The sequence below is a fragment of the Candida jiufengensis genome, assembly GCF_024610255.1.
Source record: "Candida jiufengensis strain CBS 10846 chromosome Unknown scaffold1, whole genome shotgun sequence".
Lineage (NCBI taxonomy): Eukaryota > Fungi > Ascomycota > Pichiomycetes > Serinales > Debaryomycetaceae > Lodderomyces > Lodderomyces jiufengensis.
This window is the reverse complement of record NW_026261562.1, coordinates 137,751-156,489: the sequence shown is the minus strand read 5'-3', so window position 1 is coordinate 156,489 and position 18,739 is coordinate 137,751. Positions and strand designations below refer to the sequence as shown.

The window sequence follows — 18,739 nt, the reverse complement described above, 5'->3', positions numbered from 1 at the left end:
ATGATTGAAGGAATAACTTTGGATTCTATCTATTAATGAGATGTTTTGTAAAATGATGATGAACTTGATCAATATTTTGATGATGATGATATTGGTTGTAAGTGTTTATGAATTACTTGATTGATACAACTAGTTTCTATATAATATATAAATTTTTTTTATAATGTATGTGTAAGATTAAAAAATCTATTTTTTATTGGTTTAAATTTTATATAGTGTAGTGTACTGCATATAAACGTAGCTTTTTCTCATTTGGTAGCATACAAATATATACCAGAGTAATACAAGAATTAGTTAAATCATTCTGTCTATAACTTCATTTCATCTCTATAAATATATTATATATTTACCATTTTGATCCAACTAATATAGCTGTTGGATCAGTTGGTTTTTCAACTTCATTAAAATATGTTTTAAATAATCTATCATTACTTATATTAAATTCTTTCTCAAAGTCAAGACTCCATTCAATAAATTTCTCAATATCTTTTGGATGTAATGATAAATCAAACATTGGTACAGTATTATATTTCATTAACAGTTCATTTATCCAATCTTTTTCTAATGATCCTTGTGGTGGTGCTATTTGACCACCTCCATTTATACAACCACTTGGACATGCCATTATTTCTACATAATCTACTTTTGATGCATCTGCTAATTCTTCTGTTGACGTTGTTACTATTGGTGATTGATCTTTGACTCTGGCCCTTCTTCTAGCTACTAAAGGATTAACTTTTGTTGTAGTTTTACCATTTGGTTTTAATTTTCTTACTAAATTTTGAATATTTCTAAATCCATTTACTATAGCTGCACTAGCTAATTTTTCATTATTATACATTAATCTCATTTCATAAATATCTGAATTTTTACCTTGAATTATTTTCATTGTAAAATCTGATTCATTATAACCTTTTAGTATCAAATCATCTTGAAAAATTCTTAAATAATTAAAAGCATACCCACCTGAAGATGATCCAGGATCATTTGACCAAGAATACGAAACAAATGGCCAATTTTTGGGAGCAACTGATCTATATACATCATCTATACTTTGTTTCATTATTGGTGGTGATAATTTGTGTATCAATTTGTAGTTTGGTTCTTCTTCTAGTAAAGTAACTAATTCTTTTGCTGTTAAAACACAATCAACATCAGGTGTTGTATCACCAAATATTTCAGGTCTTGCACTCTCTAGTTTTTTATCAAAACATGGCATTATTGATAAATGATAAACTTCGGATGTGGAAACTCCAAAGTCATATGCAGTTAATGATTTTAATAAACAACCAGTAATTTGTTGTGATGATTTGACTGTTGATATCATTGGTAATACATATGGATGTGTCTTTTCTGCATATAGTACCCAACCAGGACAAATGGAAGATAGTATAGGATTTTTCAAACCTTGTTGTTTTTGATTTATAATATTTTTTGATTCATTTATTAATGATAATTTTCTACCTAATGAAGTCCCCACCACATATTTGAATCCCATTTGATTGACGAATAAATTTATTAATAACTTATCTATTTCTTCAACTGATAATTCATATGCTGTAGCTAATGAAGCCCTCAGTTGTTGTGATATACTTGCAACGAATATTTTATCTTTATTTGATTTTAAAGCTTTTATTAGTTCTTGATGAGAATGTTGTGCAACTAATACTTCTTCCGCCGATGTTATACACCCCGAACATGCAAGACAATCAGCTAATGATATTTGAGCTGGTGATAAATTATTTTGTTTGCCATCAATTTTTGAAATCTCTAAAGGATTACCTTTTGAATCAATTTGAATTTCAACTTCACCATTTTCATTATGATCTGAAGTTTGTTGTGGTTCTTGAACTGGTTTTATACATGCTACACCAGGTGATATAAAATCATTTAAATCATCTGCTGATAATATTGCACTCATAATTATTGTTGTAGTTAGTTTAGTATTAAAATCATTTATCCAATATTTAATCAATAATTAGTAATACATTTTATAAAGATAATAATTAGATCTCTTCTATTTTAATTTTTTTTTTTCTTTTGTTATCTGATGACACAAAAGATTTAAAATTTAATATGATACAAAAATGGAGAAGTTGCAAAATGAATTAACAGAGATCTGAAACATTAGAATACAACTAAAGTGAAAGGTAGATTAATTATGTATTGTTTATCTTTCTGTTGGAGTCGAAGCATCATCATCATCTACCTCTAATTCAACATCACTCACATCGCCCAATTCAAATTCTTCTGTACCAATATTATTATAACCTTGATTATACATTTCACCATCTTCGTTATAGCCAACTAATTTTAAATATAACCAAATGCACAACAAAATCCATAAATATATTAAAAATGCAGCTGCTGATACAACCAAAATATAAGCAGAATGATCAGAACCTAAATCATGGACCAATTGTAATTGTTCTTCAGTAGCACTCATAAATAAAATCCCCGATAAAGTTAAACAAAATGGTGGTAAATATTGAAAAGATAAAATTTTCCCCAGTTCACTACATGCTTTATCTTTTAAAACAAATACAATCTCAATAATTCTAGTAACTCCAGCACTCATTAATGCTATCCCAAACACTGAATGAACTTTTGTTGAAATTTGTAAATGTTGTGCATGTTGACTCATTGAATAACCAGTGAATATTAAAAGTAAAGCAGGTATAAAAGTTCTTTGATTATTTCTTGATAAATACATTCCTAATAAACCACCACCCCACCATATTATTCCCATTGCAGTATGTTGATAATCACCCATATTCCAACCTTCTTTACCCCATCTATGTTCAGTAAAAGTATTTACAATCCCCCATAACATCATAATAGTTGAATCGTAAAATTCTTGAGATTTTAAATTTTGAGCGTTGCTACTATGTAATTGATGTTTCCTAATCCATGGTACAACCAAAACTAATGATAATACAAATGAATATAATATAAACGCTGATCCCATAATTCCATGAGCTATACATTGACCAGTATGTCTACCATAACAAAATCCAAATAATGCAATTGGTGCCATACAAACTCTTACCCAACCAGTTAAAACAATTAATAATGAAAAAATCTTATATATCTTGGCCATTAATCCATATTCATTATAATGTTTTGATAAATGTGGATAGAATTTATTTATAACTAAATTACTACCATTTAATAAAGTCCCTAAAAATATAGTTATACCTAATACTATACTCAAAAACCAACTTGTACCCTTTGAAGTTCTATTCTCATGATTATCAACATTATCTGGGAAATCTAAAAATAATGATTCAACAACTGAATAACTTGTTGCAATATATTGTAATAATAATGACCAATGGAATCTATTTGCAAATGCTAATGATGTACTTATTGAAGGTATAATTAGTAAAATAAATAATGTTATTATCCAATGAAAAGATTTTGATGAAGCGTTAATTGGATGAAATTCAGGTAAATCTTCATCCATATCCATTTCCATCGCGAATACTTTTGAAAGTAGTGTCAAGGATATAAGAACCACCTTTTGTAAATGTTTTATCATATTTAAATTAGCGACTGGAAGTGTTTGTATTAAAGGTAAAATGAATTGGTTCCTAAAATACAATATATTATTGAAATCTCGATCTGAAATATTCCGAAAATTGTTAAAAATCCGATTGAAAGAAATTTACGAGGTTATTTTAATGATAGTAATTGCACGAGATAAATAAATGAAAGTATTGATAATAAGTATAACAAGTAGTACAATATACAAGTACTTGTCAGTTCTCAAAAAAATTATTCTAGGCTAATCAAATGAACCTGTAATGTAAATTACAGTAGTGAGTACAAATTAACACACTTTTACTTAAATTGACATAATTAGCCACTTAAGAAATTTAAAATTTTATAGTAAATAATAAAATTATTTTAATCAGAATTTGTAAAACTGAATAATTCCTTTAAATGAACCTCATTCAAGTAATGTTTTATAATGGAACCTGAAATTGTTTTTATTGATATGTAGTCTAGATTTTAAAATGTTTACAAATATCAGTGAAAGAAAATAAATTAGTGTATTTTAAATCTCTTTAAATAGTACTCTTTGTATTCTTGTATTGTTGAATAAACGGTTCTGTTCAAGTTTGTATTGTGATTATTATATATAACACTTCATTTATAAGATCAATGAAAAATAACTTGGGCCGATAAAACAGCTGCCCCTCGGTTTTCTCTGATTCTCAATTTTGTAAAAAGGTACTAAAATTATAAAGTAGTGATTTCCTTTAATCTCTAAATATTCTTCGTCGTAATTTGCAAATTTCTCTTTTGGTAATATTGAACATAAAGTAAGAATTACCGACAATAAATCAATTTGTAAAAAATTGAATAGAATAAGAAATCAAAAAAATTGGCCATCAAAAGAAAGGAAAAAAAAAATTTATTTTAATAATTTAATTTATGTAAGAAAAGTCAAGTTATCATTCATTTAAAAGTAAAGCAATAGTTCGTACAGTTATTAAAGTTGTACCGTGGTAAGCATTATTAATCTTGATCAGAAATTTTGACTCTTATTAGTAAAAACATTTATTAACTTACCCCATATTTTATTAAAATACTAAAATTAGATTCCCATGTCTGATAATTTCAAGAATGTCATAGAATTCTGATTTGAGACATTCATGTTAACTTATTAATTTATTTTTTAAACAACGTAATACAATACAATATACAAATTTTTTTTTTTTTATTGAACTTCTTTTTTATCACACTTTCACCAAAACTTATTTCCAATCATAAAATCAATAAATTATATCATTATAATATATATATAGTATTATCAATATATATATAATAAAATCACATCACATTCATTTGAATTTTTTATTTTTTCATTTCATTATAATATACAATATACAAAACTTTTTTTGCATATCTTCATAATTATTTTCAATTTTTTTTAATTTTGGATCTCTAGGTTTAATTAATAAATAAAAATTACATTTCATTTCTTTTTCAAAAGGCTTTATTATTAACTTCTTTATTCAGTTTATATTTTCAAATATTTTTGATTTAAAATTCAGGTTATATTTATAGACTTTTTTTCATTTCAATTCATTATGTTTTCATTAAAATTATTAATTTCCATATTATTTTATTTAATTTCATTATCAAATCAACAACAAATCCCAACTAGAAATTATGAGGAGAATAATTATTTTTTGGTAGAATTAAACACAACTACTAGTCAAAAACCTTTAATTGATTTTATATCAAAATATAAAGATCACTATAAATTTGAACATCAATTAAATTTGGATAATTATTATGTTTTTAGTATAGATAATTCTCATCCTCATAATTCGTTTTTAGGTAATTTCAACTCAAATAATTTTAATCACATGAAAAGATCTCTGGGTTTTGAGGATCATTATGACGAATTAGTTGGAGATGTTTCATCATTACATATGTTATATCCTAAAAAGATCAATAAACGAATGCCAGTTCCAATAGATTCCAAAAGAGATGAACTTTTACAACAGCAATCATCAGATCAATCAAATTCTGATTCTGATAAAGCTCATCAAAAATTAGCAGTTGTTGCTCAAAAATTAGATATTCATGATCCCGAATTTGCAACTCAATGGCATTTATTGAATTTACAATTTCCAGGTCATGATGTAAATGCTACTGGATTATGGCTTGAAGATATATTAGGACAAGGTATAGTTACAGCTATTGTTGATGATGGATTAGATGCAGAAGGTGAAGATTTAAAAGATAATTTTAATGCAAAAGGTTCATGGGATTTTAATGACAATGGGAACTTACCATTACCAAAATTATTTGATGATTATCATGGTACAAGATGTGCAGGGGAAATTGCAGCAGTTAAGAATGATGTTTGTGGAATTGGTGTTGCATATAAATCTCAAGTTAGTGGTATAAGAATTTTATCTGGTGCAATAACTGCAGCAGAGGAAGCTGCAGCTTTAATTTATGGATTAGATACAAATGATATTTATTCATGTTCTTGGGGTCCAACTGATAATGGAAGGACATTAAGTGGACCAGAAGTTGTTGTGAAACAAGCATTTGTTAAAGGAATACAGGAGGGTAGAAATAATAAAGGAGCCATCTATGTTTTTGCATCTGGTAATGGTGGTAGATTCCAAGATAGTTGTAATTTCGATGGGTATACAAACTCAATTTACTCAATAACAGTTGGTGCAATAGATTATAAAGGATTACATCCAGCTTATTCAGAAGCTTGTGCTGCAGTAATGGTTGTTACATATTCATCAGGTTCTGGGGAACACATACATACTACAGATATCAAAAAGAAATGTAGTGCGTTACATGGTGGAACATCAGCAGCAGCTCCTTTAGCAAGTGGTATATACTCATTAATACTTAGTGCTAATCCAGATTTAACTTGGAGAGATTTACAATATATTAATGTTTTAAGTGCTACACCAGTTAATGAAGATGATGGAAATTATCAAACTACTGCATTGAATAGAAAATATTCTCATAAATATGGTTATGGTAAAATTGATGCTTATAATATGGTTGATTTCGCTAAATCCTGGAAAAATGTTAAACCACAAGCTTGGTATTATAGTGATGTAACTCAAGTTAATGAAGCATTATCATTGAATAAACCACAAATGCTAAAAAGGGATGAAGAAAAAAAAATAATAAAATCAAAAATAACAGTATCAAAAGAAGACCTTAAAGTAATGAATGTTGAAAGAATTGAACATGTTAACGTTATAGTTAATATAGATGCTTCATTTAGAGGTAAAGTCGGTGCAAGATTAATATCACCTACTGGGGTTATTAGTGACTTAGCAACTTTCAGACCAGGTGATGCAGCGGGTAGGGGATTTCAAGATTGGACATTCATGTCTGTAGCTCATTGGGGTGAAGATGGTTTGGGTGATTGGGAAATTGAAGTCTTTGCAGATGATTCCAAAAGTGATCCAATTGATATTAAATTTAAAGATTGGCAATTAAGATTTTTTGGAGAGTCTAGGGATGCTGATAAATCTGAAAAATATGAATTATTAAAAGATTATGCAGCAGTAAGAAGAGATAGAATTGGAGAAAATAAACAACAATCATCAACAATTGAATCACTGACTGAATTTTCATCATCCACAGAAGCTTCATCATCAACCACATCATCCGAAGAAGTCTCTACAACATCAGCTAGTGAGGAAATCGCACAATCCACATCGACCGCTTCATCAGAGCAAGTCTCATCAACATCCTCTGAAGTATCAACAACTTCATCAACAATAACAGACGAATTAGAACCAACCACAGAACCAGATGAAGAAGGTAAAAATAAGCATTATACATCAGATCACACAGGTCAATATCTCATGGGTTTTGCAATTATTGGATTCATAATAGTTTTAATAATAATGAAATGCCATAAATCACCAGGTAGTTTACGTAGAAGAAGAAGAAGAGATGATGATTATGAATTTGATATTATTCCAGGTGAAGATTATACAGATTCAGAAGATGATCAAGAAACTTTAGATTCAAGAAGAAGAGGAGCTAATGCTGATTCATTTGATTTAGGTCAAAGAAATGATCAAAGAATTAATAAAAATGATCAAATAAATGATGATAGATATCAAGATGAAGCAAGAGAAAGATTATTTGAAAATTTTAATGGTGAAACTTTACCTGATTATGATGATGATATGTTTAAAATTGGTGATGATGATGATCATGAAAATGATGAAAACAATACAAAAAAGGCAACTTCAAGTTCGAATGAACAACCAACTGATTCCAATGAAACTACTAATGATGAAGAAATTACTGATGATAGAAAGATAGTTGATGAGAATAAGTAATTAATTCAATAGACAATACACCGTATAACGTGCATAGACAAACAAAAAATTTCTCTACGTCTCTAATCGAATATGTTGATTGTTCAAGTAGTGTAACAAGTTTTAAAATAGTAGATCCTGTATATAGCTATATAAGACTATGAATTCATAAAACTTCATTAACTGAAGAATTTAAAATTATATGACCAACTAATTTATCAAGAATTTTATTTTGTCTATTGTTATTAACTTTAATTTTTTCATTACCTTCATTTTCATTACCACCTTCAATTTCTTCATCCTCATTAAATTCTAAATTAAATTCTTTTGAATTTATTGGAGTTTTAGAACTATTAAAATTTTCAAAATCATCATAAACATACATATTTCTACCATTAATTTCATTTAATCTTGAATCATCAGTTAAAATTACATTTAATGCACCTGATTTTTGAGTATATAATGGATTTGTATATATGAATGTATTATGAATTTCTAAAAATCCAGTTCTTTTGTGGAATGAACAAATTAATATACATTTTATATCTTCTTTTTCATCTTTTAAAATATTTTTATAGATTTTTTTATAATTTTCAATATATTCAGTATTTTCACAGTAGTTGAAAATTAAATTTATAAAATTGTCTAAAAATTTGGAAATATTAATTTCTAATGAAAATAAAATATAATTTAACTGAATATTAATCAAAGTTGAACAATTTTCACTTGTTATTAAATCACTTAATTTAAAAGCAAGACTACTTTCCCAATCTTTTAAAAACATTTCAGTATGTCTTTTACATCTTTCTTTAACTCCACTATTTTTTACTAAGTCAGTGAAAGATTTATGATAATTAAAATCTTTTGTTAATTCAGGTAAATTAGATTTAAATTCTCTTGTTAAATGAATAGCTTCAGATTTTCTTGATCTTTGAGCTTTTGAAGTTTTAAATTCTTTTAAGTCTTGATGTAAATCTTGTAAGAAATTATACAAGAAATTTTCTTTAAATTGTAAAAATGGATTGATTTTCATCCATTCTAATAATTGTATTCTTATTTTACTAATATTGAATCTCGATGATACTAATTTTTCCAGTTTCATAAATCTTAAATCATTTGTTTTAAAATCAACTTTTGATCCATCACATGGGATATAAAATGTTTTTATTGGTTTGGTTTTGGAATATAAAATTTTGTTGTCAATTGATAATCTATCTAATACATTTAATTTTCTGATTAATATTGCGTTTCTTGGCAATTGATATGAATTTAATGGCATTCCACAAAGAAATTTTGTAAAGTTGTGTAATTTTAAAAATAGCGTTTCTAGACTTCCTTCTGGTTCAACATTAATGGTTCCATTGAGGTTAGTGTCGGTATTGATGAATGATAAATTAAATGTATTAAATGATGGACAGTCCAATTTTAATGAGTACGAAGATCCAGATTGAAAATCACTTGTTGATAGACCATCCATTAATTGTTCTTTATCAACTTTGTAACATGGATAATTGATATCTTCGTTTTGCAATACATTTATTGTTTCATCTGCAGTGGAGGAAAGTTTTTGTCTTTTTAAGTTTGAATGTTTTGGTTCTTTTGCTCTCTTTTTGGAAGTTGTTGTTGGTGGTGGTGGTGGTATATTTTGCTTCAAGAATAATAGTTTATTCTTTCTTTTCCACAAAAAATCATCTAATGTTTGATTAATATTATAAGTATCTTGAGATGGATCTGGTGGACATAAAATATTAAAACTTGAGAAAAACATTGTTCTATATCGATTATTTCTATGTGGAAACAAAAGTGATTTTTCTTTATTTTGACTAATGGTCTCGATTATAGTTTTCATTTCATTTTCTAATACTTGAGCTTCTGAATTTAATAATTCACTTACCAATTTACCATTTAATCTTGGTGCATCCTCTTCCTCATCTTCTTCTTCTTCTTTAGTCAAGACACTTTTGATTCTTATTGCATTTTGTCTTCTTAGTGGTACCCCTGAAACAAATGGAATTGTAGCACTCTGTAAATTTCTTGCGGAAGTTAGAAGTAATCTTTCATTTGATCTAATATTATTTCTTGCATTTTCTTCACCTTCGTTTGGATCGGCGGCAGCAGTATCTTCACCGCTATGATCATCATCTGAATAGTAAATTAATTCTTGATCATTTTCATCTTCAAATTGGAAACTTTGATCATCTTCTTCAGTAGATTCAACAAAATATGCTTCTCTATTTCTTGTTCTTGATAATTCTCTAGATAAATTTCTTAGTTGTGTAGGTATACTACTTACTTCAACATTAGAAGTATCTTCCATTGTAGTATCACGAGTATAACTTTCTGATGAATTAACTAAAGTATTAAAATGATTTTGTAATCTATGAATTTCACTAAAGTGTCGTAGTATTCTAGATCTAAAATTAGCTTCTTGTCTACTTTCATAACGAGAATTATCTTCATGATTCAAATTATTATGATTTTCATTTCTATATAAATAATCAGATATAATATTTAATGAATTTAATGTAGGAAAAGATTCTGAAGAAGCATTTCCGAATCTTCTAATATGATTTAAGGAATTATTCTGATTTGAATTTTGATTGGTAGGTGAGTTGTCGTTTGGTTGATGAGTTGGAGATGTAGGCGGCGGCATCTTGAAAATACCTTTATGGAGTTATCAAGATGATATTTGTAAGTTATGCTAAAGTTATTATAAGAATTGCAAAAAAGACTATATGGTTTGTTTAAATGATATATTAATTTATTAAATATATAAGTTCTGTGATTTTTGTGTAACCGATATTGATTTTAGTACCTTAATGTTTTTAAATGATATATCAAATGATATAGAATTTAATGATCATAAAAATTAGTATCAAAGTCTATCTAAAAATTGTATATTTCTATTACTAACAATCTAATAAATAATAAGAATTAAATAACCAACCGACCGATTTCAAAATTACGAACGTTTACCTCAGTTCCTAAACTTAAGCACCTCTTAAATTACTTCTAAGTCTTTCATAATCACCATTACCTAATACAATTTTACAAGATACAAGCAATACCAAAAGTGAAGCAATAAGTAATGAAGCAACTAGAAATACAAGATTATCCCAATGAATTTTTAATGAATATTTATACAAGTTCATAACAAGTATTGGACCAAGAATAGTTGCACAATTAATTAATATACCAATAGCTCCATAAAATGTACCAGTCATACTTTTTGGGAAAAATTTCAAAGCTGAAGCACTCAAAACTGGGGTTAACATTGAACCTAATGCAAAAACACTAAGTGATGTATAAACATCAACTTTAGATTTTGCTTGATATAATATAGCAAAAACCAAAATATCAATAGTTAATCCAAACGACATTAATGAAAAATCGATTGAATCTGGTTGAGTATTTGAAATTTTAAAATTAAGCCATTTCTTGAGTACATAATTTTGAAGTACTGGAAGTACTACCATTAATGCAAATACTTTTGTTATTGACATTAATGAAATTATATATGCAATATCATCACCAAAATCAAATTTTAAAATTACATAATTTACAAGAACTTGTGAAATTGAAATCATTAATGCAATATAAAAAACTAATATGAAAACCATTGAAGCAACAGTGAATTTAGCACGAGGACTTGATGGATATAAGATAATTTTAATTGGTGAAAAATCCTTGAAATAGTCTCTAACTTTGGTGACATAATTTGTATTAGTATTTAAATTTATACTTGATGATCTTCTTGAAATTATTGAATTTGTTCTTGATTTTTGTAATGATTTAGGATTTCTAGTCTCTGAAAATATGAATACAACATATAAGCACATTATAAATTCAATAATTAATTGAATTTTTAATAAAAAAAATTCATTTTCAGTTACTTTTGAACTTTTAGTGATTCCCATTATATGAATTGGTGATTTTTTAGCATGCCATGAACCTATCATTTTTCCCAATAAGGGTGCAATAAATTGTCCTAAACTTGTAATAGCACTACATTGAGCTAATACTGGAGCTAATGCTGAAGTATTTGTAATTAAATCGGATAAACAAGTTTCAACTAAAGTACTAATAACCATATATCCACCTCCAAGTGAAGAAACTAATGATGCTAATAATAAACTCTTGAATTGAAATGTTTGATAATGATATAAATAATACATTGAAGCATTTGAAATAAAATAAAATATAACATTTGCAACAAGAAAAATTTTTCTACCATAAATATCAGATAATGAAGCAAATTTAGTCATTACTAATAATGATAATATAGTTGAACCAACAGTTGCATATTGAGAAAAATTTGAAATTAAAATTTGAGTATTAATTGGATCACAAATATTATTAGAATCTAATACAGCATTGCATGCTAATTTAAATTGTACAACTGTTCTTGTTGCTTCTGCTATGGTAGTACTAACTGTTAAAGCAGTTATAATCAACATTACTTGAAATATACTTGGTCTAAAAAACCAATGTTTTGATTTATTTAATTCTTCATGTTCTTTAATCCATAAAACTTCTTCATCGTCTTGATCCACTATAGCAGACCCTTCATCTTGTTCTGCCTCCACATATTCCACAAATGCTGCGTCCTCCAACAATGGATTGGACTCATTAATGTTTACAGTTGTCATAATCAATTAACCAGATTTGAAACTCTATAATGATATTTTATAAATTAACGATATGAGATTGTGGTATGGCAGACAGATCGAACTCAGATCTAATGCATCTTATAATAATTTATAAATGAAAATTTCTTATCAATCAATAGAAGCCATATATGCTATTTTTAAATTTTTACAATTGCTAATACTCCTAGATTTTCATACGGCTCGACATAAATTCAACTGTTTCTCGTAAATATGCAAGATATCTCCGTTTGGTATAAAATATAAAAAAAAGGAATTTAATTCCAATTTAAGATTTAAAAGCGGAAAAGAATATTTTATTTTACTCTTCCTTCTACATTATCAAATGAAAATTTGAAGTTTGGTAAGTTAGTTGTACGTTGATCAAAAATTGGTTTCAACTGTATGTTTGAAGACTTTTTAGTTAATCAGTAATGTTCAGGGTATTTTCAACTAATGTTCATTATTTAAGATCTTATTAAATCTCTTATAAAGAGATTTGTATATATATAATCGGATAATATTCACGGAAACTAAAATATTAGCCATCAGTTCTATTTTATCAATCACATTGGATATAAGAACATAAGCTATCAATCATGATTGCTACTTCACATCCTTAAGATTGAAATATCCTTTTTAAATCCTTGTCAGTAGTATTTCTATCTAATTTTAAAACTCTTTTACAAGAATAAACAATCACAGTAAATACCAACATCCAAAATCCATAAAATAAATAAATTAAATTAGCATGATTAACGAATAATGAAAATTTATAAACCCATGTAACTAAAATTGGAGATATTAAATTCAATAAAGAAATAAATAAAGTTATAGCTCCATAAATTTGACTATTTGAAGTTCTTGGGAAAAATTTTATTATAGTTGAATCAAAAACTGGTTGAATTAATGCATCTAATGAGAAAAAAATTGCAGTTAAATAAAATTGAAATGTTGTTTTGGCCATAAAGAATGCTAAGAATACTGATAATCCAACTAATAATCCTGCCACTATTAATACGTACTCGATCATATCGAAAGAATAATTTAAAGGTTTGAATCCAAGCCATTTTTTTAATATCGTTTTTTCAAATACTGGTAGTATAAATACTAAAGACACTGATCTTGATATAGATATTATTGATAATAAATATGAAATATTATCTGCTGACCAATTGAATGCGTATTGACCATATTGTATAACAATCTGATTCAATGTAAAAATTAAAGTTTGATAAGTAGCATATGTAAAGATCAATCCCATAACTACATATTTCAATTGTTCATAACGATGCTTATTATTAATTTTGGCTGTCTTTTGTGGATATGTTAAGATCTTCAATGGTTCAATGATGTTCAAACTTGACTTTAAAATTTCTGAAAATATAATTTTATCTTTAGTTTCTTCATCATTTGGGGTAACATGCAAATCCTCTTCTTCTTCTGCATGCTCTAATAATCTTTGTTCTGATTTTTCAATAGCTTTTTCATTTCTTGACTCAGGAAATAAAGTTACTACATAAGCACATAAAACAATCAATATCCCAATTTCAAATTTCAATGCATTAAAATTTCCATGTTTTTGTTGGTATTTTTTACCACCTAATCCAACAATAAAACTTCCAAATATAGGTCCAAAAGTTTGTCCAATAAATGTTGAAGCAGAAGCTAATGATAATTTATAAACTCTATTTTTAGGTAATGTAAAATCAGTTATATATGAATCTGATAATGGTGTAATTATACTTAATGATCCACTAATTGCAGAAATATAATTTGCTGCTAATAATAACTTAAATTTTAAATCTGAATTATAATTTAATACCAAATATTGTAAAATTCTTGAAATAGTGATTGATAAAATTAATGCAACAAAAAATGGTTTTCTTCCAACTATGGATGAGATTTCACCAAATTTTGCAATTGGAATTAATGAAAATGCAGTAGTACCTACTAATAAATATTGATTAAAGGATGCAACTAATTGAGCTTGGTTTGAATGATCTGAAGAAGTAGAATTGGCGGCTTTGGAATATATGATTGATTGTCTTGCACCTTCTGCACTTGATGAACTAAATGTCAAAAAGCCAACTAAAAAAATTATTGAGTAAACACTTGGTTTTCTATACCATGGGAAATTTTTAATTCTTTTATTTTGTAATTTTATAAATTTAATATCATCATCGTCATCTTCTGAATCTGAGTCATTTGTTGTAGAATGTTGGTTGTGGTTGTGATGATGATGTTGTTGTTCATCATTCAATAAATGAGTTCTTTCTTCATCATGTCTATCCTTAGGTGTCATTCTTCATAGACTGATTCTTTTTCGATGTAGTTTAAATTCGTATTTACATCCCAAATTGTTTCAAATATTACAATATATGATTTAAAGCAATCAATAATCTGAATTTATTCACAAATTTAAAAACTCCATAAATTGAAAAGCCGCCAAACATATTTGATAAATTTAGTTTAGTTTTAAATCAGATTGAAATTGTGGATTTTTGAAAGGAATCGAAACTAAGATTTGAATTCCATATTCCTAGGAATTATATGCAATTTAAGTTTGATATATATTAAATTTAAACTTATGTGTTTGAACTTATGTATATAAATTAAATTTAAATCGCTTACATATACCATAAATGGAACGCAAATGAGAAGTTGATTTACAAAAAAAATAAGTACAAACGCATTTATTAAAAACTATTATAATATTAATTTAGATCTACACAATACTAAAAGTATTACATTATTAATCAAAAAAGAAAACAAAAAGATGGGGAATATCTTTAAAATCTTTATTATTTCATGAATGATTAATTATCATTATCATACTTATTTGAATCATGTCTTCAATTGAAGAATATGAAACTAATAGTGGAAATATTTATTCAAGATCTGATCAACAAAATTTTCAATCAGAATCAATACCATTAAGAGAACTACCTCATGATTTGAATTTTCCAAGTAAAGACAAGAATTTATCCAATACGAGATCAATCAATGAGACAGCATCAATTCCACCTTCATTGCCTTCTTCATCAATAATGGAAGTTACACATTCAAATGAATCTATTGATGAAGATGACGAACAATTGCATCCAGATAATTTCCCAGATGGTGGATTGAAAGCATATTTAGTATTATTAGGCTCATTCTTGGGGTGTATAGTAACTTTAGGAGTTATGAATTCAGTAGGAGCAGTTCAAGCTTATGTTTCAAATAATATATTAGAAAATTATTCAGAAAGTACAATATCTTGGATATTTTCTATATATTATTTTTTATCTTATGCTATAGCTTTAGTATCGGGACCATTATTTGATAAAAATGGGGTTTTTTGGTTACTTGTTTTGTTTACTATTTTTACTTTTGTTGGATTAATGGGGATTGCAAATTCTACTGAAATTTATCATTTCATATTGGGATTTATTGCATTAGGAATTGGAACCGGATTAGGTATGAATCCATTAATCTCGGTTGTGAGTCATTATTTTTTTTATAAAAGAGGTTTAACTGTTGCTATAGGGATGAGTGGTGGAAGTATCGGTGGATTAGTTTTCCCATTATTATTAAGAAAATTATATTTTTCTATGGGTTATGTTTGGGCTATTAGGATTTTGGCATTTACTTGTTTGGGATTAAGTATATTGTCTACTTTATTAGTTAAAGAAAGATTTAAAAGAGTTAAATCTAAAAAAATTAAAAATCTAGAATGTAAATATACTAATAATTTTGATTTACTTAAAAGTGAAATTGCAGATTTTATCAAAATTAAAGATCGTGCTTATGTATTTTTGACATTAGGTGGATTTTTTAGTGAATTTTCATTAGTGTTAATGATTACATATTATGCAAGTTATGCAATTGATAAAGGGTTTAGTGAATCAAATGCTTTATTATTATTAACAGTATGGAATGCAACTGGTATTGCAGGTAGATGTATTCCAGGTTTAGCAAGTGATTATTTAGGTAGGTTTAATGTTAATGTTGTAATGTTAATTTTATGGGTTCTTAGTGTTTTGGTATTGTTATTACCATTTGGAGATAATCATAAAATATTATGGGCATTTGCAGCTATTGGAGGTACAACTCTGGCATGTATTTTAACTCTTTTACCAGCATGTTTATCACAAATTACACCAACGAAACATTTAGGTAAAAGATATGGTATAATAAATTTTTATTTATCATTAGCTAATTTATTTGGTTTACCTATTGCTGCTGCAATAATTGATGTAAGTTATGATAATTTAATTATATTTATTGGTATTTTAGCTACTTGTGGTGCATTATTTTGGACAATTTCAAGAATATCTTTAGTTGGTACCAAATTAAATATTAAAGTTTAGAAAGTTCGATTAAAAGTTAAATAGAATTTGGTGGTTACTTGATATATTACATGATATATAGATTTAGAAAGTAAGCTCTTATACAATTTGCATTGATTAATAAATCTAATTTTGGATCAATACCATGTTTTCGTAAGGCTCTTGATAAAAGCCACTTAAAACTAAAACTTATTAATTATTTGACAGATTTTGTAACTTCTTTACTAAAATGTAAATCAGGTTAAATTTAAAGGATAATAGAAATTTTAAGAAATCTTGAATAAAGAAAAATAAAATTACTTCTGTCAATCTCTTAAATTTTATAATTGAAACTATTTGGTCCTCAAAAGGGTTTTGATGTAACTCATATTAAAGTCGCAAGGGTTTAGTAAAAAAAATTTTTTCATCATTAATAATGCCGTTTGTAATTTTGACTAATAAAGCAAATATAAAAAAGGTTATTTAAATTGTAACATCTATCCAAGAAAAATATTAAATTCAAGTTAACTAAAAAGTTTAATTCAAAAAAAAGTCTCAATTTTTAAGTCTAGATGATTTGCAATGACCAATTATTTCTACAATAGTAATTGATACTTCTTAAATTAGATTTATTTAACACGCAGTTAGGTTAAGATTTGTTTATAATTATGCGAAAGTGGGGTGAAATTGAATTTTGACAGAAACATGAGAACATATTTGAATATTATTTACTGAAGAAGGTTTCATTTTTATTTCTTGATAATTATAAAGAAAACTAAAATAGGTATTAGTTCCCAGCTTACAAAAAATTCTTTCAATTTTCAATACATAATGATCTATTCAATAATGTACCTAATTGTAGTCGTACTTACTTCAATTAAAAATGTTTTAAATTAAATGATGTCAAAATTTAATTTGTCTCACTTTAATTTTTTAGTATTTTATTATTGATTACATTACATCATAATTCTATATTAGAGATAATTTGTATCCCTAAAATTTTTTATATATGAAATTAATCTTTCTTATTAAACAAAGTTATTTTTAGATCTATTATTGATTTTAATTAAATTCTTTCATAAAGAACTAGAACTTATTGACATCAAATATATGAAATAGAATATGTATTAAATTACTTCCTTACAAGTCATATAAAGTAGTTTTACAAGAGAAACAAAAGTTCAATTATTATCTTTTAATGTTCAGTATAATTAATAAAATAATAATATTAATGCATATTTATACAGATTAACTCTATTAATAATAAACATTATTTTCTTATTTTAATTTCAACTTTCGTGTAAGATATGATTATTATATGAATAAAATAACTTAATACACTTAAATATCTTCTTTATTGATTATAATTTTGAATAATTATATAACTCTTTGAAATTTTTACTGTATAATTTTATTTTCTTAATCTTTAATAAAAATTTAATTTAATAGAAAAAATATTTTTATAATCAACTTTTTTTTTACAACTAAATTTTTAATCAAACACTTTTTTTTTCAACTAGAAATTTATAAAACAATTTACTACTTACTCCTATCTTTCGTTATTATAATATCTTAATTATTTCATTTCATTTTATTAATTTCAATTTATTTCTTATATATATATTTTAGAATACTTTTTAACTTAAATTTTTGACACATTTTTCGTTTGGAATTTTTAAAAATAATCACAACAAATAGAGACAATTATATTTTTAATAGTAATTACAACATAATCATTATTCATTCAACTTTTGTATATCAAAATTTCAAATAATTGCCATCCATTTTTATATATCATATCCCACATTTTAATACTTTACCTACTAATAATCAAATAAAAGAATCTCATATGTTACTACTACTCAACTACTAAATACGTCATTAAATTTTTTTCAATTAAATTTACAATAATTTTATAAAATAAATTTACATACATAAACATAAT

At 26.1% G+C, this 18,739-nt stretch overlaps 7 protein-coding genes across 7 annotated transcripts; 2 read left to right on the top strand and 5 right to left on the bottom strand. All coding sequences in view use genetic code 12, as the record gives it.

The window, feature by feature from the left end:
• Positions 1 to 346: 346 nt before the first annotated feature.
• Positions 347 to 1,921, bottom strand: NAR1 (Nar1p; the record flags this gene model as incomplete). Its single annotated transcript, XM_051764486.1, has 1 exon — positions 347 to 1,921. The coding sequence occupies one exon, from the start codon at positions 1,919 to 1,921 to the stop codon at positions 347 to 349; it is 1,575 nt and encodes a 524-aa protein (XP_051617894.1).
• A 249-nt stretch (positions 1,922 to 2,170) lies between these two features.
• On the bottom strand, positions 2,171 to 3,478 carry KGF54_003851 (uncharacterized protein; the record flags this gene model as incomplete). Its single annotated transcript, XM_051764485.1, has 1 exon — positions 2,171 to 3,478. The coding sequence occupies one exon, from the start codon at positions 3,476 to 3,478 to the stop codon at positions 2,171 to 2,173; it is 1,308 nt and encodes a 435-aa protein (XP_051617893.1).
• A 1,621-nt stretch (positions 3,479 to 5,099) lies between these two features.
• KEX2 (kexin) lies at positions 5,100 to 7,856 on the top strand (the record flags this gene model as incomplete). The annotated part of the gene is made up of 1 exon (XM_051764484.1): positions 5,100 to 7,856. The coding sequence occupies one exon, from the start codon at positions 5,100 to 5,102 to the stop codon at positions 7,854 to 7,856; it is 2,757 nt and encodes a 918-aa protein (XP_051617892.1).
• Positions 7,857 to 8,001: 145 nt separating this feature from the next.
• Positions 8,002 to 10,488, bottom strand: KGF54_003849 (uncharacterized protein; the record flags this gene model as incomplete). The annotated part of the gene is made up of 1 exon (XM_051764482.1): positions 8,002 to 10,488. One exon carries the CDS (start codon positions 10,486 to 10,488, stop codon positions 8,002 to 8,004), a length of 2,487 nt encoding a protein of 828 aa, XP_051617891.1.
• A 337-nt stretch (positions 10,489 to 10,825) lies between these two features.
• Positions 10,826 to 12,484, bottom strand: KGF54_003848 (uncharacterized protein; the record flags this gene model as incomplete). Its single annotated transcript, XM_051764481.1, has 1 exon — positions 10,826 to 12,484. The coding sequence occupies one exon, from the start codon at positions 12,482 to 12,484 to the stop codon at positions 10,826 to 10,828; it is 1,659 nt and encodes a 552-aa protein (XP_051617890.1).
• A 616-nt stretch (positions 12,485 to 13,100) lies between these two features.
• On the bottom strand, positions 13,101 to 14,786 carry KGF54_003847 (uncharacterized protein; the record flags this gene model as incomplete). The annotated part of the gene is made up of 1 exon (XM_051764480.1): positions 13,101 to 14,786. The coding sequence occupies one exon, from the start codon at positions 14,784 to 14,786 to the stop codon at positions 13,101 to 13,103; it is 1,686 nt and encodes a 561-aa protein (XP_051617889.1).
• Positions 14,787 to 15,330: 544 nt separating this feature from the next.
• KGF54_003846 (uncharacterized protein) lies at positions 15,331 to 16,836 on the top strand (the record flags this gene model as incomplete). Its single annotated transcript, XM_051764479.1, has 1 exon — positions 15,331 to 16,836. One exon carries the CDS (start codon positions 15,331 to 15,333, stop codon positions 16,834 to 16,836), a length of 1,506 nt encoding a protein of 501 aa, XP_051617888.1.
• Between the last annotated feature and the right edge of the window lie 1,903 nt (positions 16,837 to 18,739).